General features: G+C 36.6%; 1 protein-coding gene across 2 annotated transcripts in view; it reads left to right on the forward strand.

The window, feature by feature from the left end:
• Wdr70 (WD repeat domain 70) overlaps positions 1 to 27,566 on the forward strand; it is a 281,725-nt gene extending 254,159 nt beyond the window's left edge. For both annotated transcript variants that reach the window (XM_013514960.1, XM_013514961.1), the window contains 5 exons: positions 3,987 to 4,087; positions 5,743 to 5,822; positions 7,797 to 7,913; positions 9,881 to 10,043; positions 27,372 to 27,566. In XM_013514960.1, the coding sequence (XP_013370414.1) occupies positions 3,987 to 4,087; positions 5,743 to 5,822; positions 7,797 to 7,913; positions 9,881 to 10,043; positions 27,372 to 27,459 (549 nt within the window). In that variant the 3' untranslated portion in view covers positions 27,460 to 27,566. The remainder of the gene's footprint in view (positions 1 to 3,986; positions 4,088 to 5,742; positions 5,823 to 7,796; positions 7,914 to 9,880; positions 10,044 to 27,371) is intronic.
• The last annotated feature ends 262 nt before the right edge of the window (positions 27,567 to 27,828 follow it).

The following is a 27,828-nucleotide window of genomic DNA, read 5'->3' on the forward strand; positions in this document are numbered from 1 at the left end:
GGGATCTTAATATGCTGGATGTACATACTCCTTTCTACACACACACAGACACACACACACACACAGACACACACACACACACACACACACACACACCTTTTTTCATTAGGTTTCTGCAGGGAAGAAATATATCTGGATTGAGTGTAGTATGGTAAGGTCTTGTAACTTCCTCTGATCATCTTGCCTGTGATCTCCAAACTTGGTTATGGTCACTTAGAGGCTGCTACTGGAGCTAAGTACTTTTGGGGCAGTTTGTAGTTACTCTGCACTGCCAATTCTAAGGCTAACATAAGAGTGCACTTTGGTTTAAAAAATAAAACTAATTTTATGTTGAAATGGAGTTCAGCTTTGGCAGCTAACAGAAGCTATTAGTGGACCCACATGTTTTGTAAGATGAAGTAGATTAGGGTAAAGTAAGACACTATCAATTTAATTAAACAAATCAGTATATTAAAATATGCAGACTAATTTTAGCATGTAGTTATTTGTACTGCAGTGGCTTTCTGCCTTTGGAATCTCATGGTACAATGTGAGAGCTTTCTCTCTGATCTTATAGATCACAGGTCTTGATGCTCTTCTCCAATCTTGTGATTCAGTGTTCTCCTTACCCTTCATTTGCTAAACTGTTCAGTAAATCTGTAGTTCTAAATGTATTGCCAAAGAAGCACCTCTTCAGGAAGAGGATGAAGGAGTTTGGGGTGGTGGTTGAATGATTGCAGGCTTTTTAAGTATTTATAGCTCATCTGTCTTCTGATGGTTCCTTAGGCTTCTAGCAGGCACGTGTCCATTGTTTTTAAGCAAAGCCCAGTATGTATGTTTGACAAGTTAGCAGCGTGGCAGCTCTGCTTGTTCCCCAGCCTTGCCGCCGTTTCAGGGATTGTTTGGTTTGGCAGATGGCCAACTCTCTGCTATAATATGCTTTTCCTTGACAGGACAAAGTGTGGAGCTGCATTAGCTGCAGAGTTTACAAAGGTTAGCCAAACACACACAGTAAATATTAATAAACAAAAGGCCCACCCACCTTTGACTTTGAATTCTGTTTTTTCATTCTGTGTTTAGGAATCCCTGTAGTATTTGATTAATAACCAGTCTTAGGGTAATTGAGCCTCAAGTATCCTTTGCATGAGTTAGCCTGCTCACAGGTCCCTCATTGGCCACTTTGGTGACTCAGTCATTCCAGAGATCTGTTTAGTATAAGGAGTCTTACTTGCTTTTCCCTCCTTCAGCCTGAAAAGAGGGTAAATGTGTTTCTCCATAAGAGCTTAAGCTGACCAGCGTGTGTGTGTGTGTGTGTGTGTGTGTGTGTGTGTGTGTGTATGTGAGTGAGTGCTTTGAAGCATAAAGGATATGAATAGGAACAGAGAAGGGTGCAGTTCCCTTGGTCTCCCTGGAAAGCAACTGGACATTGGTCTCTTGGCCTGAGCAGTTGTCTCTCTCTAACATTTACACCCTCAGCATAGAGAGAGAGAGAGAGTAACAGTAACCTGCTGCCCCTGGAAACTGGCTATTTGGCTGGGTGTCTTGGAATTTATCAGGCCTACATTGTGGATCTTTTCCAATTCTGCACCCTGCTCACTTGAAAACATATTTGAGAACCAGTAATCTTAGACTGCTTAGGCAGGCCTCTGGAGAACTAAGGAAGAGAAATGACACTAGTACTATGTCCTTAGGATTGTCCTAGCGCCATTTGTACATGACTAAGGTTTCTGAAGGCATTTGAAAGCCCCTGTCATTGTCTTTTCTTGCTCTCTTGGTCATGTATGTCCCTTCTATTGGACCACATTAGGAAGGAACTACCTTGGCAGAATTTGTAGGACACCTGAATATAATAATGATGTGGGCAAATCAAATTATTCCTCATGAAGAGTAATGATTTTAACCTGAAAATTATCTCCAAGTCTACCTAGCAAAGCAGTTCATTTAGACATTGGTGAACTGTAGCTTTTAAGTCATTCCCTTAGCACACGTTTATCAGACACTAGTGTAGGCACTTGGAATACTGTAGAACATACATCTGTGGCCATATAACATATTTTCTAGTGGGGGAAGCAGACAACAAGCAGAATAAACAAATTATAAATTATGTTAAATGGTGATGCATGTTATAAAGAAAAAAAGAAGGGGAGCAGTAGGGCACAGTTTTAAACAGGGTAGTCTGAGTAGTGGTGATATTTAAGCAAAGACCTAGATGAATCTTGGTTCAAATGAGTTTATTCTAGATAGGGTTATGCAAATACGATGTTAGGAAGTTGTGTTTGTGACTGTCCTCATAGTTCCATGTACCTGGCTGTGGCCATTAGGAAATGTCCAGTTGTCTAGGCCTGGTTCTCAAATTAGGCTCAGTGGTGGAGCACCTGGAAGTCAGGCTGCTGCTTTGCAGACTGAGCTATTACTGATTTACTTAAGTTCATCTTATCAAGTAGGAGCAATTTTGTTAGGAGAAAATTTGACTTATACATGCATGCATTATAAAGTACAGTAGATTCCATGAACATATATCCAGAGCATCAACAACAAAACAACAAGAACAAAAGGAAAACCAAATTGTCACATTAAGTATAATTTATTGTTTTCAAGTTTTTCTGTTAGTAGTTACTATCATATGATTTATGTTTTAGCACTTGCTAGTAGACAATTGGGCAGCAGGCACTGTGGATTTAAGGGAAACCCTGAAATCACTGAAAATGTGCTGTTGGAGAAAGCACAAACTCTGGTTTGATTCTTTCCAAGAACAACTGAGTCCTCTTCAAGGATGCATAGCTTAAGAACCAGTCTTCTAGATGTGGATGAGAAGTCTTGCAGCCTGTTTTCAGCTTCCCCCTGAGAGTCTTCTGGAATCTCAGAAAAGAATTTGCAGCCATTTAACTGTATGTGTATTTTTTGCCACCAGGTGAGCCAGAATTTCTATCAAAAGTGAACTCAGAGATTCCCATGTATTCCATCTTATAAAAAAAGTGGGATGGTTAGAGGTAAAGAACCAAAGAAAATGAGCTCAAGGTAGATTTAGGAAATAGAAATTTCTTGATTTTAATTTTACCATTAGAACTGCGAAATGGCAGTATCTGTCGTACCCTTTTCTCCCTTAATCCTTGTACATAGTTTGGCAAGTGACAAGTTATTCAATAAAACTTGAATTAATGTTTCCACTCAGTTCTTTCTCTATCACAGTGAATTCTGCAGACCTGGTATATGATGTTTCTGCCTACCATTATTAACTTCATCTTTTTCCCTTTAATTCTATTCATGCTATTCCTCCCACCTCTGCCCTCTTACCACAGACAAAAATTGAAAACAGGTTGTAGTTCTCACTCAGAACTCCTGGTTCTTTGTGCCCTTCGAGCACTACTTATTTTCCTCACTAGAAATGAACCCAGAGGATCATAGCTTCTAGTATACCTTCTCTTAAATAGTTTTAAATTCTGGTTAACACTGTTTTTATATTGTGTATCTGTTTTACTTCTGCTATTGCCCTGCTGTTTTATCTCACATATAGGGTGAGATTACTAAGTCCCTAGCAATATGTGTTCTTTCTAAAAAGAAAAAATTCATGAGACTTGGATCTTTGTGAACTAAAAACAGTAACCACCTGGCCTCAATCTGCAGCCTAGAGGGACATATTGTGTGTGTGTGAAAGCATGAAACACTGAGATCCAGATCTGCTTTGGTGGTAAGCAGAACTGACTTATGTGGATTCAACATTCCATGATGCCAGCTTCACATGGTAATGGGGCTGGGAGCCTAACTTTTTGGGTTCAAGGCTGTCAGGAAAAGGATCATATCAGAAAGGGACCATCTTTTTTCACTTGTATGGCTTCTTACCGGTAAGAAGTGAAGGACTGGAATTTAACCTCAAGAAAATATCCTAAAAGTTACAAGTTGCTATCAGGATGGTGTTTAATTTAGTAAACTAGCTATCAAAATACCAGCAGGATTTTTACCCCCGTTTTTATTTGGCTTCTTTTGAATTCCATGCCTTTCCTTTTCAGAGCGTTGTCCGCTGCCTGTGGCATCCAAAGCTGAACCAGATCATGGTTGGAACTGCAAATGGGTTGGCTAAAGTCTACTATGACCCCAACAAGAGTCAGAGGTATTTTATAAGCATTGCTCATTTTAGATGGATGACAACAACTGGGGGGAGGGCTTTATTTCACCCCTGCTTTTATTTATTTTCCCCTTTGATGGGGATCCACCCTTTTAGAAAATGCAGCTGGCACAGAGTAAAGCCTCAGAGTCCCAGTATTGTGCTTTAAAGAGGATTTAGATATCACTCTTGATCCATACTGAATTCAAAGTGAAAGTTTCCTGGGGATTTGCAGTTCTTTAGCTGAAATGTTGAGTGCAAGAGGGGAAAAAGTCCTGCTCACTTTGCATACCACCCTGGACAGTGGCATTAGCAGTGATGCATATGAAGGATTAACAAAGTAAGGAACTAACCACTTACAGGAAATGGAAACAGCTTGTCCATTCTGTTACTTTTCATTTTTTCAATTACCAATTTGAATGTTTAGTAAGGTTATTCTTCGCCAGCAGAAAGGGAGAACACAAATACTTTCCCCTCAACCCTGTGTCTACCCACATTTCAAATGTAAGCATGCCAATTAATGTATTTCCAAGGTGTTGAGAACTTCATGAGGAACTGCCTCAGTTATTTACATTTTCCTTGGCATAAATGTCGGCATGTGTTACCACCCAAAAATGGATGGTTTATTTCTCTCTCTTAAGGTATGTTAACTGATTAGCTCTTTCCCTAGAGTGAGCCTTGCTGAGCTGGAATTAAAATTCAGTAGAGTTCCCTATAAAGCTGTTTTGAAAACTCACATCCTTTCTGAAGAAGAGAAATTCATCATCTATTAGTAAATATTCATTGACTGTAATTTTGCTCTAAATAGAAGCAAACAACCCTGTCTTCCTTCAGAACTTTCTGGCCCAGGGCTGGAACTCATGCCCTATAATAAAATAAGATTATATCTTATGGAATTTAAGAATAAGTAGGATTTTTGTTTGTTTTTAATAAAGATGTTGAAAATGCTAATGTAATTATAAGTCTGTTTTACTTGAGAAAAGTGATTAGCTTCATTTGATAAGCACCCATTTAGGATGCTGTCTTTACTTGGAATTTTAAAGAAATTTGCTTATTTATATTTGCCTCTTCTGAAAGAAAAAGCTTAGCATTGCTAAGAAGTAGTAAAATGTTCTAAGCACACTTTTGATTAATTGCACAAATTCTTGGGCTATGGCCCCTTGGCAATGCTACCAAGCTGACTCCATTCCAGACACTTGTACTCTTGTATTTGAGACATGGACATATGCCACTTGTGGTGTAGGCCACCCAGGTTGCTTCCATCTGGGACATAAACTAAATTTGAACCCTGTGACCTTAGGGTGAAGATGTTGGTTAATTTTATTATTTCTTTAACATCTTGAGTTTCTAAGTTATTTTGATAGGATTTTTTAAAAAAAGCAAACCTGTATTGGGATGTCCTGTTCCTATCCAGTCTTTTCACTTGGTAGTGACTGCTGACTGAAAGACTTGCTTTTCTGTTAGTTCGATAATTGCTAACACTTGCCTGTTAGTTCAGTAATCCCTTATCATCCAGACTCCATCTGTTACCATCCCTCAGAAAGTCTAGGATTTGACAAGACACTGTGCAGAGTATACTTCTAAAAGTATCTGATGTTTTCAAGATAGATTTTCTGTTCCTAAGACCAACGATAGAAAACAATTTGCTTTTACAACCTTAGGGGAGCAAAATTATGTGTGGTTAAAACCCAGCGGAAGGCGAAACAAGCTGAGACTCTGACCCAGGACTACATTATCACACGTAAGTTGTTAACATGATTCTCAATAATAGGTCTGTCTTTTCTCCTGTGGTGGTATTTGGTTTTAGAGACAGAAAAACCTTGAGTTCAGGTATATGTTGCAGAATCTCCCATTGTACCAAGAGTTGTGTAATAGCTAACTGCTTTAGCTTGTATGACTCATCACAGGGTCAGGACTATCTCATTTAACTTCTAATTCAAGTGGAAAGAGCCTATCTGAGCCTAACACATTACTCTGTATCAGCCCTTCAAAGAATAGCAGTCTATTCTTAAAAATAAACAATAATAAAGTGCTTGTCTTTGAATGAAGAGGCCTAGGTTTGTCCAGTTTTGCCACACAATGGCCGTGTGATGTTGAATGGCTGAAATTTATCAGGAGAGTGAGCAGTCTAGATGAAAGGTCTCCTCTAGTTCCTTCTGAAATCTATGACCATGTGCTAGACCCATCTGGAAGCATTTGTATATAAAATTAACTACCTGGTGTATGAGCGGAAATGTTACCAAGGCAGGCAGTGTGGCTTCTCTCAGGCCAGTCATACAATCCCATTAATCTGGCAGATCTTTGTTCCCAGAGATGTAATCTCAACCCTGTAAGTGGAGACAGCTAGGAAAGAAATCTTGGAGGAGGCAGTGATTGTTAGTGCTCGGTCCTATGGACTTTTATTAATGTCTCAGTCTAAAGCCCAGGGGGCGCTGTACTGCTGGGTTTCTCTCTGCTGGTGGGTCTCATATAGACCAAGTCCCCTGGAACTTAAGACTCATCAGTCAAGAGATCCAATGACACCTTTTGCAAGAGTAGAAGTGTTAAAGTCAGTGTCATAACCAGTCTAGCTCATGTAATTACACGCGGCCTACTTAAATTCCTTTAGTCGTTTGAAGTGAAAAGCTATTTTTCCCCTTCCTAAAAATACTGTTTGTCATGTTGCCTGATAGAGTGACGGGTGGCTACGGGTGGCTGTGCTCTCATGTCCCCAGCTCAGAGCAGGCATGTTTTACTGTGAGTGATGTGGTCTATCCCCTGTCAACAGTAGGAATAGAGGGTAGAAGTGGACACTGGGAGTTTCTGAGGTGTTCAGAGACATTTCATTCATGTTATAAATTCCTTTTAAATCTCTGCTGTTCTTCTCCTGGTCCCCTGGAGGAAGTTTCTTTTTTAAAAAAGCTTTTAATCTTCATTTAAGGAAACAAGTTATTCTGGTACTTTTTTGTGCAAGAAAAAAGATAGTTATTTCATACTCTGCCTAGTAATTTTCTCCTTCTCCTCCAAAACATTACACTGTCTCCCTTTTAAATTCTTATACTTGATATTTTGAAATTTAATTCTGACTTTAAGTAAATCTCAACAGCAATTGAACAGCATTATGACTATTGTTTTTATCCTCTATTTTGTGCACAATACGAAGAGAGTGTTAACAGCCCCGTCTAGTCCCCCTGCCAGGAGCATCAGACATCCTTGCATTCAAGGCAACCTTTATCCCAGTTTCATGGGATAAGTGCTCCTCCCTTCCAGTTATTCAGTGTTGTTAACTCCTCCTGAGAGGTGGTTACATTTCAGAAATGTGTGAAGTGACTCCAGTGTTTAGGAGGCATCTGAGGAAACTTTGGGGCTGACCGGCAAGATGTTGGCATATTCACATTTGGGTCCTGTAAGAAAAAGCATCAGTCAGTCCCATTAAGTATTTCTTTTCAAAACCATAGAAATGAAGTTTTAACTGCTACCCATGGTTTAGGACGTGGGCGGCCTTACCAGTGTTTCCATGACAGTGTTTCCTGAGTGCCATTAGTTGCCAGGAGAGGTGAACAATGAGTCTGGTATCAAACTAAATTGGTTAATTGGTTACAGTAAGACTGTCTTTTATTATTAGATGAAGACTGTCATTATGACTTCCATTTCATCTTTCAGTTAGTCATGCTTTTGCTATGTTTTTGGATGAAGGGTTGTTATTATGAAATGTTTCAAATGTGTCTTCTTGCAGCTCATGCCTTGCCTATGTTCCGTGAGCCCCGCCAACGGAGTACGAGGAAACAGCTGGAGAAGGACAGACTCGACCCCCTCAAGTCCCACAAACCCGAACCTCCTGTAGCAGGCCCAGGTGACTGTGACCAGTTAGCAACCTGCAGAAGGGCAGGGTGGAGGTGGCTGATACAGAGATAGGATGATCTTGTAGGCCTAGGTGCTTATTTGTCTTTAGAGAGTTTTTACTAGATAATGGTTTTCAAATGTTTTCTTTTTAGCAACAGGACATTTTCCTTAAAGATCTGATACGGAATCACAATATGTAACCCTGATGAAGTTGGAGACGATATGCTGAAGTAGGGTGGAATCTGGGGCCCTTTCTGCTCAGTCTCTAACTTGAGGCCTAGAGATGACCTCAGTGGAACTCTGGGGCTTCTTGGAAGCCAGTGTTAAAAGCACTGCCATCAATATTGGCACAACATATAACATCAGACACTTTGACCAGGATCCAAGCTGGGTTCAGTTTCATGGAGGGCAGAAAGTAGCAATGATTTAGTTCTGCATTGATTAAAAAAAAAGGAGCTTCCTGTACTGGTAGAAGATGAATAAAGTCTTTAGAATTTTTAAGAAAGTAGACGTCTCGCAGCATCAAGGCAGCATGAGTTTACAGTATGTGTAGCACACACCTGCACTAAAGTTGCACTTTCTGCTTCCATGGGTATAGTGTCCAGTTGTCTTGTGCTCTCCAGGCTGCAGCTTTTGACTTGTTCATTCATCTGAACCTAAGAGCTGGACCTGCATCTATTCAGCATTTCAGCATTGAAAACATTTCACAGGTCTCTCTCAGTCTTTTTTTTTGCCACCCTCCTAATCAAACCCATAAATAATATTCTTGCCTGGATTATTGCAGAGCTTCTAACTAGGCTCTTTACTTTAGGTCACTTGCTGTCTTTGCCTCACTCTTCATCGTATACAGCTTTTCATCCTCTAGCTTTCATGTTGCCACTGCTCTCAAACTTCCGTAAGCTTCATGTATTTGTGTAGGGTTGGCTATCTCTATAACCTGCCTTTGTAGCTTTACACTTCACTTCTCTCCTATTCTGATTTTCTGATGTGACTGTTGGTTCCCTCCCATTCCCAAACATCCATTGGAAATCAGTCTCTCTCTCTCTCTCTCTCTCTCTCTCTCTCTCTCTCTCTCTCTCTCTCTCTGTCTTCCTCTCTCTCTCTCTCTCTCTTTCTCTCTGTCTTCCTCTCTCTCTCTCTCTCTCTCTCTTTCTCCTCTGTCTCGGTCTCTGTGTCTGTCTCACTGTCTCTCTCTGTTTTTCTTTGTACTTAACCCATTCTGCTCATTGAAAATAGCATTCTCTGCCTTCTGAGATTTCCCAAAATGGATTCACTACTTTCAGATAGTTACTGGGCACACAAATTCTCTGGAAGTTATTTCCTAACTTTCTTACTTTCTTTTTATCTTAATTCATGAAATCAGCTATCAATTTTTTGGTTTCATATGTTTATTTTATCTTTCTAAGAAGTCAGATATTTTTTGATTACTAAGTACCATAGTAGCTGTTATGGGTCTAGCAGGGAAGAAATCCCTGCCCTTAAAGAGCTTCCCGTCTGCTAAAGCAATTACGATACAGTGAAAGAATGAGAATCAGTGTATTCAGCTGTTTCATTTTCTCTCATAATTATAGCAACATAAAAGGTATTTAGAACATGGCAAGCCTTAAGATATGTTTGTTTAAAACTAAAATACCATCTAATGACTGTTAGTTATTTCAATTTATTTTGAATTTTAAATGTTTATGCTGGAGGAATTTTTTTAAAGGCAAGCTAGTTGCAATTCTTTATTGGTATGATTCTGTAAATTAAGCAATGAAGACATAGAAATGTGAAAAAGAAGACTTCCTATTTTAAAGTATCATGGAGAAGTTGAGGTCTGGTGATCTTACTTTGGTTCTAAATATCAGAAAAACTAGAAGGATGATACTCAAGGTAGTCTTGAGATTTGTGTTCAGATAAGTACAGTGTACACAGGTGTAACCATATCGTCATGCTCATCCTTTTTCTGATTTGTTTATTTAAATGCTTTTGCAACAGGTCGAGGTGGGAGAGTTGGAACCCACGGGGGCACTCTGTCATCCTACATTGTGAAGAACATTGCTTTGGACAAGACGGACGACAGTAATCCCCGGGAAGCCATTTTGCGTCATGCCAAAGCAGCGGAAGACAACCCATATTGGGTTTCTCCAGCATATTCCAAGTAAGAGAATAGCTTTTTAAAATAGATTGAGAGTTGGGGGTATAGCTCAGTGGTAGAGCATGTGCTTAGTATGCACAAGACCCTGTGTTCTATCCTCAACACTGAAAAATAAATAAAAACAAATGAAGCAGAAAATTGCTATATTTAATGAATTCAGAAGAACATAACAATGATATTGGAGTTTAACTCCATGTTTCTTATTTATTTTTAAACATGAAAATAGGCCAAGAACTCATAGTCTAGAAACCTGGGTATTTGTTTATATCTTATGACTCTAAAATGGTAACTTTTAAAACTATACCAGTTTAATCACAGTGGCAGCCTAATGTAAACCATTATGTGAAGCCCATTATACCTAGGACATAAAAAAAAAAAAAAAAAAAGAAAAATCGCTTCATTATCTTGATTGGCAGGGATTAAAAGCAAATGAATGGGTGCAGCTTATAGATCTGTTACGAAGGACTGCACTGTTAGAACTATATGTGAATAGTACTGCCTAGTAGATCCAGCCTCTCAGATTCCATTAGATAGCTTAACATGGGTGAATGTGTAGTGATTCTGAAGTTACTAAAAGAGCCACATTTATGCTAAAGGAATTTTCAATTTTTTAAAATTTTAACTTTATTAGAACTAGTTTTAGGCCAGCAAGTTTTTAATTTTTTAAAAAAACTACAGAGTTTACAAATATTCTTCACCCCACTTCTCCTTATGTTAACCTTACATAACCCATAGTACAATTGATTATGAAGAACATGAGGTGAACGTTGGTCCAGCACTATTAACTGAGCTGCACACCTTACTTGGTCTTCACCAGGTTTTCCACTCACATTCTTTTTTTTGTCCCAGGAGCCATGTTGCATTTAGTTATGTCTCGCTAGTTTCCTCCAGTCATAGTAGTTTCTCGACCTTTCTTGTCTTTCATGACCTTGACTCATTTTAATGAATACTAGTTAGTTATTTTCTCTCAGTTTGGGTGTTCTGGTATTTTCTCATGGTTGGAATGAAGCTGAGTATATCTGACAAAAATAACACAGAATCATGTTGAATCCTTCTCAGTGTGTCATATCAAGAGCTTCATAATATCAAAATGTCTTATTCCTGATAAGTTTTTGGGAGGTGATTTTTTAGACTATGCAAATCATGTTTTTTCTTAATCTTTTGCTGTCTCCTTTTGTCCATGGGTACATTTACCTATAACAATTATTACTGTGATACTATTTGCCTAATGGTGATTTTTCTCTGCTGTATTTGTTAAGTGGAATTCTACCTAAAGAAAGAGTTGTCCCTTCTCCCACATTTATATTTCAAGTTTTAAAAAAATTAGTAAGAATTGTAAAATTTTTACTTTGTTCTGTGGGTTAAAAATCCAATCCTATCATTATTTAGTTGTTGCTCGGATTGTTCCAGCTTTGGCCAATAGAAGGTCCTTCAGAATGGCTTCCGTCTTCTTTCAGCAGTGCCCACCCCACAACACTTTCCTCTTTCTGACACCACACGATGTTCCAGGTTAATCTTTGTTTTTTTTCTTTTTTTTGGTTCTGGGAATCGAATTTAGGATCTTGTGCTTGCCAGACAGGCACTGGTGCCACTGAGCTATATTCCCGCCCCTCTGATTCTGTTTGTTGGAGAATGGTGTTTAAAAACCAACAGATGGGTGTTAGATGTGCTCAGTGCTACTAGAGGACCATTGCTTCTAGGTCCTCTCTGCTGGCAAAGCTAGGAAATGTATGTGCATATACAGCCTGTTCATATACATATGTCTCTATTTCTGTATGTATCAGTCTGTGTATTTGTAAAACCATGACTTTAACCTGATGTCTCTGATTTCAGCCCTAGGCCACAAAGTTCATTTAGCTTCTCCCTTATTTGTAGATTTAAGTGCTTTTTTCTGCTAGTGAGAAACTCAGTTCTTTCCCATTTGTTCACTTCTGGTGTACATAGACAGTAGTTTCAGAGTTGCTAACCCGTACCTTTATAAGAAACATTTTACCAGCTGTATTGCAGTATTTTGTCTTTAGGCTTGTAATATCCAGTCAAAATACTATTTTTCAAAGTTATTTAGATTAGATCTTTTTTTCCTCTACCTCAGCCATTGTGGTTTTGTAATTAATTTGAAATGCCCTTAGATTCACTTGTTAGTTTTTATATTTCTTCTTTGGTTTATCTTCCCTTTATTTCTTCTGCACAAATAAGCAGATACATGAATATTCTCTTAAAACCACTTCTTTCCAAGATAAAGGATAATGTCATACAAATACTCTTTTAAAATTTTGGTCTAAATTCAATTTGAAAATCTGTGATGAAATATAAATACAACATATGAACACATGTATAAAGTAAATGCAACTTTATCAGAAAATTGTTGCTAGTCTTTGACTATCCACAAAAGTAATTCATTGTCTAAGTATTTCTCCATTAATGTTTTAGTATGAAATTTAACTTTAAATTAATTTTAAGAGAAATTTTTATAACCATATCAACTACAATTTTGTTATGACATCTTTAAAATTTGAATTTATCAGCTTAGAGTTTAACTTCTTTTTATTCACCATCTTTATTGAAGTATAGCCTATTTTTATAAATGTATATATCTAAAGTATGGTTTTATATTAAGTAGTCTTTGGGGCTTTGCTTTTTCTTTCTTCAGTTAGCAGTATGCTGTAGACTTTATCAGTTCTACATCTCTTCATAATTCTTGTTCTCCATTATATGGATATAACATAGTTTATTTAACCGTGCATTTTTTTTATATGTGTATTGAGTTTGTTTCCAGTATTTTACAGTCACTAACAATGCTATAGTGAATAAACTTGTGCACATATATTTTTCCATTATTTGAGGCTTATTTAATTTTTTTCTTTGATATTTTTATGTATTGATGAATTTTCCTCTTTGAAAAACTTAAGAAAACTATACCCTAGTTACTTTTTAAAGCATTAATGAGTTCAGAAAAATCCCATGTATCAACTCAGTTTACATGTCATATTTGTATCAGTTCCCTATCTGCTGGCCATTAGAAACTGCTTCATGTAAAAGAAAAGCACATCATTTTAGCTTGAATTTCTTAGAAATAGACCATAAGGTTATAAATTATTTATGTAAAGATGATTTACTGGGACATATTAAGAGAAAAACAATAGGAGATTGGAGAAAAGCAATGAAGCAAGCAAGGGTATAATATCAAGTCAAGTCCCATGGAGGGTCGCTTTGGCTCAGTCCTGAAGCATAACACTGTAGACCATAGTCAGTGTTGTTCTGGTCAGGGGAATGGCAGCTAGAGTATCTGTGCTTCTTATCTGTTGGTCTTTGCTGATGGCTGGATATGGGGTTGAGAAAGACATTCCCAGTCACTGCCAGCTCTCGGGAACTTCAAACATAGGTGACACTGCTGTGAGTGACTGCACACTATACAAAAATGCTGAAGGGATTTGAAGGGATCTGGAGAGAGCACTGCGTCCTCCGCTATGTGCATTGTAGCGGAACAGACTTTACTATATGATGTCAGTGGTAGTTGTTCACAATGTGTATTAATAACCAGAAAGGACAGATGGAACAACTCTGAACAATGAGTTGGATAATATTACAACAGCTAAGAGGGTCATATTAAGGCTGGCCAGCTCAATGGTATGTTTTTACTCTTCATTTGTATAGAATTTGTGTGTGTATAAACTAATATATATCAACACATCATTGGCAGTCAGATAAGCTTATAAGCCGGGCATGCTGGCGCATGCATGTAATCCCAGCACTCGGGAGGCTGAGGCAGGACGATCATTGTGAGTTCAAGACCAGCCTGGGCTACAAAGTGAGCTCAAGGCCAGCCTGAACTGCATAGCGAGACCCTGCCTCAAAAAAAAAAAAAAAGATAAGCTTATAGAGTATGTCTGTATTGATGCTTCTGTTTTTAATGGAGTAGTTGTCTTCTATAACTATAAGGAATGTTATATACTTCCCAAAATCCTGTTTAGAAATATGTGAAGGAGAAGCTGAGGAAAGAAGAGAAAGCAGATATAGAGCTTAAAGTATGGTAACCATGGTAAGCATCACTTTGATGGCTAACTGCTCCAAATATGTGCGTATGCTTACCAACAAAAATCATTGGATATCTCCAAAAATATTGAAACAATAATTAATTGGTATTAGCAATACATAGTATAAAGGAAGGTGTCTAAGACCTAACTTAACATTGAAGAAAATGAAATACTAAGAAGATAAATTTTAGAATCTGCTGTTTAGCAAGCCATTGCTGCAACCCAGAACAGGAACTTGGCCTTAGAATTTCCAGGTTATTGTTCTGACATCTGCTAATTACTTTGATAAAGGATCAGTTTACTATGTCATTTTCATACCTGAGTTTTAAGTAATATATTCATACAGAGGAAAAATAGCCTAGCAATATCAAAGGGCAGACAAAGGGTAGACTTTCATTTAACCCCCAGTCCTTCATTGTACTGCTTAGAGATACCAACAGCTACATTTTCTTGTACATCCTCCCAGAGAGAGTCTGTGTATAAATGCACAGATAGGTGTCTAGCCACATTCGTTGTTTAAAAACATGAGTATAGAATATGCTTTGCAAGTTGGTTTTTGCTTTTGTTTATTTGGTTTTTACTTAACACACATCTGATTAGGCCTCATCCATCCATGTATCTAGCTTATTCTTTAGACTTCTTTATATATTTCATTGTATGGATTTATTATACTTTTCTAAAACAATACACTCTTGAAGGACAGTTACATTGCTTCAGTCTTCAGCTCTCATAAACAATACTGAAATTAATGTCTTTGTACTTACATATTTGTCTACATGTGCAAACATTCTAAAAATAGAATTGCTGTCAAGGGATATTTGTATTTTAGATTTGTTTAGTATTTTAGACCAAATTTTCCTCTAAAGTCTCTTTTTAAGTAACTTAATGTCTCATTGCCTCTTTCCCCTTTTCCTTGCTAAGAGAATATGCTAATTTTATTCTTGCCAATCTGATAGGCAAATATTTGTAACTCACCGGTTTTCACTTACATTTTATGCTTTCGAATATCTGTTCATTTGTTAAAATCCCTTTTTACTTGTAAACTCTATATATGTCTTTTGCCCTGTAAACTCTGTTTATGTCTTTTGCTCATTTATCTCTTGGCTGGTCATCTTACTAATTTTGTAAGACTTTTTTTTTAAAGCTATATTCATTCCTAGCCCTTTTTATTTTATTTTATTTTGAGACAGATCTCAGTGAATTGTTCAAGTTGGCCTCAAACTTTCTATCCTCATACCTCAACCTTCTGAGTACCTGGATTTAAAAACTTGTGCCACCATACCTGGCCTAATACTTCCTTAAATTAAGGAAATTAACCCTTTGTGTGTCAGCAATATCAAAGGGCAGACAGTGGAATTTTAAAAGCTTACTTTTCATTTAACTTCTAGTTCCTTCATTCTACAATTTAGATATATTTCTCCTAGTCATTTTTGTTTTTGCCCCATTTATATTTTTTCTGTGTGAAAAATTATTTTAATGTCATCAGATATACTTTTTTTTCCCCATTGGTTAGCTAATTGCTGTAACATTGCTGAATAATGTAGTTTTCCTCATTGAATTGAAAATGACATCCTTGTTATGCACAGTATATTTTCATATGATTTTTTTCTTCAGTTTCCAAGCTCTGTGTTTAGTTAGTTCAAATATCAGTACCAGTTTTTATTGCTGAAGGGCTGGTCACTCTTACTATATACTCCATATCTGAACTTTTCTCACTTACGTGTCTCCATGAATTACTGTAAATTATGTAATCGTGTCCCCATAGAAAATTATTGGTGCTATTTTTATGGAATTGAGTTACATGTATGTGTTAACTTACATAGAATTTTATAGTAGTGAGTCTTTCAAAAACAGGACATATCTTCATATTTAGTCACACCACTGTATCCTTTAGTAGTATTTTAAATTTTTTCATGTAGATATTTCACATTTCTTTTTCAGTTTATTTCTACTTGTTTTATCTTTTTATGCTTTTGTAAATAGGATCTTTTTCAGCTGAATTTATAACTCTTTTGTATATGGAAACTGTATGAGGCTACATATATATGTATTATATATGTATATATATATATATATATATATATATATATATATATATATAGTATATTAATTTTGTATCCAGCTGTTTACTGTGTTTTTGCATTGTTTTAAATAATTTTGTCCAGGGCTGGGGATTTAGCTCAGCGGCACAGCGCCTGCCTGGCAAGTGTGAAGTCATGAGTTTGATTCCCGGTACTGGGGGGGAAAATAAATAAATAAATTTGTGTGATTTTCTTGTGTTTACAAGTATAAAATTGCATCATATGCAAGTAAAGATGTTTCCTCCTTCTTGCCAGTTTTTATGCCTACTATTTTTTCTATCTAATTAGATTGCCTACTGTCAGAATTACAGCAAATTATAACAGTGATAGTGTACATCCTTTTCTCATTTTGGACTTTAACAAGAGCAATTTTATTAGATTAAACCATATGAACTTTCTCTTTTTATAGATGAGAAGTCAGAGTTTCATATTTCAATCTAATGGTGTTTCCTCGTAAAAAACATGTTAACTTTTGAAAACATACCTATAAGAGGTTAAGGAAGAATCTCTTTTTATTTTTATTCATTCAATGAAGATTTATTGAACACCTATTTGTGTCAAATGCTGTTCTAGATTGTAGATATAGTAGCTGTTATTATAGAGCTTATATTCTAAAAGAGGCAAATGATATATAAATCTATAAATGTGAGATGATAGTAAGTGCTAAGAAGAAAGCTCATATAGGGATTAGGAGATACAGAATAACCAGGAAGAGGAAATGGTGCTGTTTTAGAAATGGTGGTCAAGGCAGAATGTGTATGGACGTGGTCTATGACTGAATGAAATGAGGAGCGAAACATGCAGATACGCAGGGGAGCATTCCATGGGGAGAAAACCCTACAAAGGCCAGAGGCATGTGCATCCAACGTAGATGCGACGTGTTACTGAATTCCTTTATTTGTATGATCAGATGGTTTTTCTACTTTGATCTATGAAAATGATGAATTTTATTACTAGAATTACTAATTCTGAGTCATTCTGGCATCTTCAGTGTGACCCTCACAGGCTTGTCATTTATTCTTTGTTCAGTGTTAGCATGGCTTCCTAAAAGTTTTGTATTTTATTTTCTAAGTATGCCTTCAAACTGTTTCAATACCATGAAACATACTAAGTTTTTCAAAGATGCGATTTAATTCACCTTTAAAACTTCCATGAAGTAGAGGGTGAATAATAATTCTTTAGTTTCTCTCTCTTGTACCATCTCCTTTTTTTTTTTTTTTTTTTTTTTTTGGTTTTTGGTTTTTCTCCAGTATTGGGAATTGAACTCATGACCATGAGCTTGCCAGGCAGGTGCTGTGCCGCTGAGCTAAATCCCCAGCCCCACTCTTGTACCATCTCATGGCAATAATCTATTTGGATTTTCTCACTTTTCCAGTACTGCTCAATAATTAATATTTTCTTCTGCAGTCATTTGTCCACACTTTCAAATTCATTTAAATAGAATTAGTTGAAGCCAAAGGTAGCTTTGTTCATTGATGACTATTGCCTAAAAATATTTTTCTTTGCTATAGGTGACATATTTATAATTGAATAATGTGCTAGCTTAATAGTAGCTCTGTAAGTAGGCAGGATGGCTATTGTCTTTTCTATACCTTACTTGTAAAGAGACTGAAGCTTAGAGATCTGCAGTGAACAGTGACTGAAACTAGAGAACACCTCTATTCTCTTGATCCCTACTTCGATGGGCTTTCCAGAGGACTGTGTGGGCTGTTAGCACACACCTTTGTGCTGCTGCATTTCGCTCCCGTCTCTTTCTTTCCACCCAGTTTCATCACCTTACATTTATTGCATACTAAGTTCATGGCACAGTCTGTGGCATGTAATTCGTTAGCCAGGATCACAGTGCTATTTCTCCTGTGCTCACCTGCTAGGGTATTCTATTTACTGCCAAGTGGCAGAGTGTTTGAAAGGAAGCTAATGTTTAAAAGGATCTTTTCATAAAGGTCACTGTAATTGAGAAGGTGTGTCTGGTTGTTTTTCTTCACTGCAATTGGCTTCTGTCAGTGATGAAATGAATATTTATTTACTGTATCTTGCTTTAACCACAATTAGACATTCCACAAATGACATGTATCACCTGTATTCTGTGGTGATGATAATGAAGAGTCTTGGAACACTTTACATTTATCAGAGGAATGTTTAGTTTCATTCCAGGCACTAGCAATGTAATAATAGCAATGAAAGTTTTCAAACACAGCAGGATCATAGAGGATTCTTGTTCAGCCACACATGAACAGATTCAGTTACAGTTTCTTGTTAAAAGATGCTGCTAGAGGGAGGGGAAGGGAGCTGGCTGGGGAGTGGGCAGGATATAGATCCAGAATGCTATTAGCTTACACATCAGACCGGGATAGATGTGTGTGGGAGCCTGGATCCCAGCCAGCAGCCTGCCAGGCTGACAGCTCTGTCAACCATGACCACTTTTCTTGCCAGATAAGCTGCCATTATTGCTGTTTCAGTCAATTTAATTTTCAGTGTCTGTGTCTTGCCTGACACAGGATATATGGATGTATATGATTGTCTGTATGTATTAAAATATCATTCTCACCTATAAAGCATCCACTTAAAGTCGTGTTGAATTAGTTGACAATGTTTAAAGAGGTCACTCTGAGCAAGGGAAGACTATATAAGATTGTGTTAAGAAGAGAAATAAACCCACAGAGGGAACGTTACCTTTTTATTCCCTGAGTTATATTTAAGTGAGTGATTGTCACTGTCACCATATTCCTGTGTAAAGCCAGTGTTTCTTTGAGTGGCCCCTGAACTTCTTCATCACAGTGGCTGTGTGTGTAACAGGGGAGGGAGACATCAGTACAAACCAGCTCAAATGCTGTGGGATTATGGCAGAGAATCTGTATTTTAAGCAGTGTCCACAGTGATTATTTTAGACTCAGACATGTGATAGTAATACACAAGCAGTTATGTAAAACAAGCCAAGAAAGATTCCCCCTTAAGAAAATTTACACTTATAGATTAATTTCAGTTATAGATGTTTATAGTCAATTATCTCCATAACAAAATAATTCCTCCCAGGATTTTTTAAATAGCAAGTAACACTCTTTTGTTTCTTTGTTTTGTTTTTGTTTTTTGAGACAGGGGCTCACTATGTAGTTCAGGCTGGCGTCGAACTCATGTTGATCCTCCTGCCACCACACCCAGCACAAGTAGCAATATTGTGTTTAACATGTGAATTATTTCACCAAATACATCCTATATATAACTTTTTGAAAATACATCTGCAGTATGAAATGAAAAACACGATATTTAAAGCAAGGTATATAGTAAGAATGATGCTTTTTGTACTTACACTATGTCGGGTTTATTTAAAAAAAATATATATATATTTATATTTCAATGTAATCCTTTTAGCAGCCACCTGAGGTAAGTGGTATTTTCTTCATTTTATATGAAAGTGAAAATGAAAGATGAAAATGAAGCTTATAATTTGACAAAAGATCTGTGCTTTGAAGTCAAGTCTATGATTTTTTAATTATTATGGAGAACTGTTTCTCATCATAATGCAGCTACTAGTAGTTATTAGAAAAGTTGAGTAATAATGAAGCTAAGAAGATCATTATGTGAGTGGCATGGTACAGCAAAGGGAACATGAAGAATCACAAATCCTGCATTTAGTTCAGTCATGTCCCTACCTAGTGAGTCTGTTACCTTTGCTAAGGCTATTTCCTTGTCTGTGAAGTAAGAGCATAGGACCACAGCAGTGTCCAGCTTCATGTATATTTTAAATTGAAATGGTGGCACACAGTTACAGATTTTATAAATAGGAACTTGGACTTTGATATTATCTGCCTGTCTCCAGCCTGTGTTTTTCTTTTCTTTCCTTTTTTTTGAGACAAGGTCTCGCTATGCAGTTCAGGCTGGCCTTGAACTTGCTGTGATCCTCCTGCCTCAGCCTTCTGAGTTCTGGCATTACAGGTGTGCACCACCATGCTCTGCTCAGCCTGTATTTTTCAAAGTTTTTTTTTTTTTAATCATTCTAACTTGTTTACCCAGTTGATAATAAGGTAACTAATGGTGATTTTATAGGGTTCTTTCTGGCTTTTTTCTTATCCTTTTTTTTCTGTTCCTACAATTTCTACAGATTTCACATATGTCCTTGTCTCTACCCTGACAGTCTTTGAACTCTCACATACAACTCTGTGAGTTAATATGTCCTATTTATGGGTCTAATATGTGTTTATTTTCCCAAGAAAAGTGTTCAAGTACTGAAGAATAGAAAATTCTTTATCTAGGAACATTTTACTGCTTCTTATTTTCTTACGTGTTCTTGATATTTTAAAAAGGCTTTGATTAGCTCCTCATCAGAAAGAAGGAACCATTTCAAGTGGAATCTTTTGGTCAAGCCTTTTATTTAGCCCTAATAATTCTGCAATTGTGATGTTCAGGTCAGAGTTCATCTGGGCCATGTTCACTCTAACAGGGTTAACAAGTGTGTCAGATTGTCAAGTCATGGTTGTAATTGACTTTGGCTTTGAGGTTTTCCTTTATAATAAACAATGGGCACTGAGCCAAAAAAGCTTGTGGTTTATACTTGAATACTGATGATTAAATAATACAAGCCATTTCCCCTCATGCTTGTCCTATTACCCTGGGACTCACTTTGTGCTTCTTGAATGAGTCAAATCAGAAAAGGACTATAATGACAAAGAATGATTACTTCACTTTTATTTAACTGCTAGAGCAGGACAGTAGAAGGTCTAGCTTAGAGCTTGGAGGAGGAAAGGCAGTTCTGTTAACACTTTCTCTCACATAAATGCTGCACCACTAAAATGCCCTTTTAGAAGATTTGCATGGAGCATCTTGGCTCATCGCTGTCTGCTTGACACAAAATTTCTCTGGATAGAAACATTAAAGGTAGAACTCAGTTTCTGTCATGTCTCAGTAGCACGCAGTTGCTGGAAATAACCTTGGGAATCAGTTTTTTGAAACAATATAAGGGGGAAATGAATCAGCACAAAGTATCAGCTAATCAGAATTTATAGATTTGAGAAAAACATTTGCTTCAGTTTCTTCTACTTTTGCTTCGTGAAATCACATTCACTATGAGCAAATGCAGATTTTACTAGAGCAAAAACAAAGCAAAACAAAAACCCTTCTTTCTTCTTCTGACTAGTTTTTTAAATGGTCGATAGCAATAACTACACTGAAATCTAACCTAGTTTCCTTTGTAACTCTAATAAACAAGCTGACATATATAGTCAGGTGAAAATATTTACTGGTCCCCAAATGAGTTAATCAAGCTGAAAAACAGAAGTTTCACATCAGCTTCTCTCTAAGTTTAGGTTTTAAATTAACACTTATAAAAATGGGTAAGCGTGTGCCATAAACCAGTAAAAGTAACAGTCTGGATAAAACTGATTTCAATAAAGTCGATACTGTGCTGGTTCACAGTGAGGTTAACCATATCCCTATTAACATGTTGGGCACCCACAGTGATTATACACTTGGCTAAAAGAAATATTCCCTTTCTCTCCATTTTCTTCAAGTCAGTTCCTTCATAAGCTTTGTGTGGGCCAATAGAGATAAATCTGCCAAGAAGCTATGAACCCTAATTGATAAATTCATGTTTCTTGAGAAATAAGGCATAGAATTCTGGAGGATTTGGTTACAGAAGACAATTAATCAATGGTGGGTAGTAGAAATGCTTCCCTAAAATGATAAAATATATATAATGATTTTATACACACACACACACACACACACACACACACACGTATATATCTGCTACCATGCCTTTGTTATCTATTTGGTTTGGTTTATTCTATTCTTTCTTTACAAGCTCCCAATAGAGTCTATATAAAAATCAGCCTACAAATTCCATTTCTTCAAGCAACCCAGAAAAGAATCCATGTTTGTGGCTGGTGGTGATGTAAATAGGTTGAGAGGGTTTACTGACGGCTACTGTTACTCTTTCTTATTGGTTTTAAAAGCAAGAGTCTCTATGCCAGCCTTTAAATGTTTTGAAATCCTTTAACATTTTATCTTTCTGCATGTGTCATTTTACTTTTTCTTGATATGGTAGACTTAGTTTTCTATGCCAAGGGCAAATTAAAATTAGGCCACTTCCCAGAGAAGAAATCTCCCAGTTCTATTCTTAACTTTGCCTAATCATCTCTGTTCCTCATTATTTTGGTAAAGTGGTTACTAAAGAAATCCAATGAAAATGTCCCAGATAGTCCTGAATTGAATTTTTAAAATCTTTCTCATGTGTGGATTTCTAGACTTTTTCAAAAGAGTAACTGCTAGAATTAAATCCAAGGATGAAAAACTGCTGAAAAGAAAGAACAGCGGTAAGGTTTAAAGCTGTGACTCTCACTGTGTGCCTACAAAACACTGGCATTTGTGAGGCGCTGTAGAGATGTTCAGTGGGCTAAAACTGAGTAATCTTTTTTAAAGAGCTTAGTCTTTATTCAGCACACAACATAGAGCTTTCATTAAAAGTTCTCAGCTGCGCGTTAAGAGTGTTGGTTTGGAAAGCAGGATGGATTGGAGTGAGAGAAAATGTTTTCTATGGGCCACATTTGCTGTCATCTGTCCATGCCTAACTCAAGAAGTAAAGGTCACTCCTTAAAAGACAGGCCTAAGAGTGCAACCTCAAACTTCACTCATTACCAAATCTTTATTTTTTAAAAAATGTATGTCCAAGTCATTATAAATCTTTACTCGCTTCATATGGGGCTGACTTCTGTAGAGAAATATTTTTTCACAGTACAGGAAGCCTGTTATGTCTTTATGTTAACAGATCATTACATCATAGCCTTGTTTCAGAGCCCAGCTTTTCTCTTTGCCTTCCCAAATTAGGGAAGGGATGGAGCACTCTATAGTACTGTCCACTGTGGACCACCAGCCATTGCAGGAACTGAGAAAAGTGCATAGAAAGTCTTATAGCAGTTTGATGTGCCTGTTGAATCTAAGAAAAACTTTCATGTATAGTCTTTTAGTTATATTTTTCTAGAAGTATATTTGTCTACAGGAGAGTGGAAATAAGAAAACAAAGACTGGTCTGGTCACGGATGGTTTAAGAAACACTACAGTAGGACTGTCCCAGTCAGGGACTGGGGTTCTCCAAGGTATCTTTGTGTTCTAGGAAGAGGCTTTGTTCTTCCTTACTTCCAAACTCAAGAGCTTAGGTTTTTTTATTTTTTTTTTGTTTTTTTAATGCTTGATCTTGGTAAAGTAGATATAACAAAATGAATTACCTTAATTGTTTTAAGAAGTATTAAATCTTTTCACATTGTTTTATAGCTGATCTCCAAAGCTCTTCATCCTGTATAACTAAAACTCTATAATATCCATTAAATAACAACCCCCCCCATACCCATATACACACAGTTGCTGGCACATATTACTCTATTCCCTGTTTCTATTAGTTTGACTACTGTAGGTATCTTATGGAAGTGGAATCATACAGTATTTGTCTTTTTTGTGGGTGGCTTATTTCACTTAGCAAAATGTCCTTAAGTTTTGTCATGTTGCAATATGTTAGAATTTCATCCTTTTAATCTGAGCAACTATTTCGACGATAACAACATGCAATATAGTAACCATTGTTAATTTCCTATCATCTTGTTTTGAAATTATGTATTGTTTTAATTTTTTTATTATCTTTAAAATTAAAAAAATTTCATCCTTTTTTAGGCTGACCAATTTTCATTTATGTAGGTACACATTTTTCTTACCATTCATCTATCAATAAACACTTGGGTTGCTTCTACCTTTTGGCTATTGTGAATAATGGTGCCATGAACATGAGTGTGCAAATATCCTTTCAAGATTCTGCACATAGCCGAGTGTGGTGGCACATGCCAGTAATCCCAGTACTCAGGAGGCTGAGGCAGGAAGATTGCCATGAGTTCAAAGCCATCCTGGGCTGCATAGTGAGACTCTGTCTTTTAAAAAAAAAATTGTGCTTTTAATTATTTTGTGTATAAGTTCAGAAGTAGAATTGCTGGATTGTGGTGACTTTATTTTTAATTTTTTGAAGAATCCCGGTAGTGGCTGTGCTGTTTTATATTACCTTCCAAAGTGTATAGTGATACCAATTTTTCTCCACATTCTGGCCATACTTTTAATAGTAGCCATCCTAATGGTTATGGTGTGATATTTCGGTATGTTTTGTTCTGAATTTCATTAATAATTAGTAATGTTGGGCATCTTTTTATGTGTTTGTTGGCACTTTTACTGTATTTGGAGAGATGTCTGTTCAAGTCCTTTGCGCATTTTTAATAGAGTTGTGGGTGTTTTTTTTCTGTTGTTATTGTTATGGGAGTTCTTTCTGTATTCTAGATAGTAATCCCTTACCAGGTATATAATTAGCAGATATTTCCTCCCATTCCATTTTTACTGTGTTACTGTGTCCTTTGATGTGTAGGAGTTTTAAATTTTGATCTAATCCAGTTTATATACATTTTCTTTTGTTGGATGTGTTTTAGTGTCATATCCAAGAAACTATTATCAAACTAATATCAAACTGTTTCTCTGTTTTCTTCTAAGAGTTTTGTAGTTTGGGTTTTTATGCTTAGAGCTTTGTCTCACTTTTTTTTTTTTTTTTTTGTTGGTTTTTCTCCGGTACTGGGAACCGAACTCACGACCTTGCGCTTGCCAGGCAGGCGCTTTGCCGCTGAGCTAAATCCCCAGCCCCTGCTTTGTCTCACTTTAAGGTAATTTTTTATCTGGTATAGCGTAAGGATCCAGCTTCATTCATTGCATATGGATATACAATTTTGCCAACATCTTACATGGATAGGAACCTAGTTATTAAGTTCAACTGTTCCCTACCTGGCCAGTGGAAAGAAAAAAGGAATGAAGAGAGGGATGGAGGGATGGAAACAAATGCTGAGAAAAAAGTTGAACATGGATTTATGCCTCGATTATGGCGATTCGAGGAAAGAGACCATGGCAACTTGAAATTGAAGTGTCAGTATGTAATATGGCCGTTTTGCTGGCAACATAGTGATTAGTCCAAAAGAGGAGTTAAAGTAAATGTCCTGGAGTTTTACAAGAAGGACCATGATTTTAGGTGTCCCACTTTCCAGTTTGATTTCCCCTAAATTTAAATTCTTAGTAAAGTCAAAGGAAATTGTTATGTTCTAGTGATTAGACTGACAGTCTAAATTATTCTCATGTGAAACATTTATTCAGTGAGTTTTCTGAGTTCCATGCCAGGAAAGAAAAAATAGTCTCCTTTGAAAACTAATATTTTCTTTTATTTTGACTGTTAGGAAATTCAGTAGTTTTATGCTTACATATCTTTTCATTCCTTGGCTCTTGAGCTTCTATTCATGTTTTGTTTTGTTCAGATTTTCTTTACAAATCAACTCTTTTGAGGCACAATTTACATACAATATAACATAAAGTGCATCCATTTCAAGTTTTGACAAACACAACATCTGTGCAATCACTGCTTCAATCAAGATTATAGAACATTTCCATCCCACCAAAACATTTCCTCAGGCTCCTGTGCAACCATTGTTCCTTTTCTATCGTTATTAAATAGTTCTATTGATTCTGTGCCCTTTCCTGTTAGCCACCAACCTATTACAAATACTTTTGGAAGTAGGAAGAGTTTTAAAAAGTAACCCCTTAGATAAAATAGCCCTTTTAAATTCTAGGTTTTCTTCTTGTGGTCTGCCATTCAGTTTCATTTTCATTTAGTATCCAAAAAGCAGCCTTGCAGCTTTTTAGTACCTAAGTCTCATTACAACCAACGCTGGTGATCTGGTGTCTTATGAAACATTGCCAGATAGCCATAGAAGATCATGTTCCTTTCTTCCCTTAGAAATTAAATAGCTAACTCAACAAAATTTTTAAAGCCAGAAAAACTTATTCTTGAACAAGTTTCTCCATAACTAAGTGGCCTGCATCTTTGCCAGAACATAAAATATGTAACAAGCATCATTTGCTTTGCTGCAACGCATTTGGAAGCCAGTAGTCCTGCTTTCTAGTAATTTAGCAACTCAGGCTCTATGAAAAGCTGCAGCTGCTTATTGAAATGTTAGAGCTATGACCTGTGTGTAGATGTCATGATAGTGTCTTGAAGTGACACAAAAAGTTTAACCACTGAATTGTGTATGGGGACAGCTCCGGCTCTAGGTAGATGTATGAGGTAACTGGAGAGACAGGAATTGTGAACAATTTAATGCATGAGGAATTCGGAAACATGACTCATGTCAGAGAACATCAGCTTGAGTTGTGGATGGTTTATTCTTCCCTAGAATAATAAAGAAACAGCCTGAAGTAATATGAAGTTTCATTGCCAGATAAAAGGCATTATTGTTATTGTCGTTTTCTTTATCATTCTGGAATTATCATGATATAGTGAATTGAACTCTAAATGAAGATGTATGCCAAGATATGTCATATATTCTGCAGATATTATGCTATTTCTTCAGATTGCAATACAGTTGTTTTTAGAAAGAAATCAGCAGCAGCATGAGAAAAAGGAACGTATATTATAACCATTTAGATTTATGTGGAATTATTTTCTGTATGAATAGTATAGAAAGGAATGTCATTGAGGCAGGTACGTTTATAAAGCACAGGAGGTTCTCATAAGATTTCCTGATATACTGTGGCAGTATTTCAGCAGTGACACTGTATGACAGTGTTACAACCATGTTCAGTGATTTGTCCTAAAAGACCTGGCATTTTCATGCATTGGTCTGGGCCTGGGAGTGAAAGGAATGTTTACTTGTTTGGTTTTGTTTTACTGGATTGTATTAGTATACGTGTTAGGTATTATTTTAAACTGACTAGACAAGAATACTGATTCCTCAAATTCTCCTAGTATATGTACAATAATTCAGTGTATGTGGACTACTTAAGCCTAGGAACAACTTACAAAGCTATAAATAAAAATTATGTATAGGTTCAACTTATTCTTCCACATGATCCCAGTTTACCTAGGTGGAAGTAAAGGGTAGTTCTACTGAATTTAATACATTTATGTTTTACTTAAGGGAAGGACGTGTTACACAGTCTGTCACAGAGGGAAAACCTTCAAAAGAATCTTTGGCTCTTTCTGAACATAATTAAATGTCCATTATTCTTTTCTTTGTAAGGTGTTTAATGATTTATGTTTAATAGATGAGACATGATCAGTTCTCCAAATTTATTCCCACTTGAGGAAAGAAGCAAAGCCTAATATAGTAAATATTGCTGATTAAAATTTTCCTTTTCTTTTTTAACTTTCCTTTTAGAACTCAGCCCAAAACCATGTTTGCCCAAGTTGAATCTGATGACGAGGAAGCAAAGAATGAACCAGAATGGAAAAAACGTAAAATTTGAAGAGTCTCATTTGAGAGCTATTTGCATGAGGGGGAGGGACATGGAGCAGGTTTTTTTTTCTTTTCTGTTTAATGCTTATAAAATTAAAAAATGCATTTTTATGAATAGATTTTGTCCTTTCCATTACTGAGCCATCTAAAACATTAATAGCTCTTCACTATAACGGTGCTTACATTTTCTTACCTACAACTATTAAACTGTATCACAAGTAAACAAGGAACAGATTCATAGCCTATTACCAAGTACTTTAGGTATTTGGAGGCTTTATTTAACAATTACTGGTCTTGTACAGATTCCCATAACCTTAGAGGGAAAATGTGCGTTGGGATGTACATCTGTTTGAAGCAATTTGAGGAATACAACATGGAA

The sequence above is a fragment of the Chinchilla lanigera genome, unplaced genomic scaffold, assembly GCF_000276665.1.
Source record: "Chinchilla lanigera isolate Chin_1 unplaced genomic scaffold, ChiLan1.0 scaffold00025, whole genome shotgun sequence".
Lineage (NCBI taxonomy): Eukaryota > Metazoa > Chordata > Mammalia > Rodentia > Chinchillidae > Chinchilla > Chinchilla lanigera.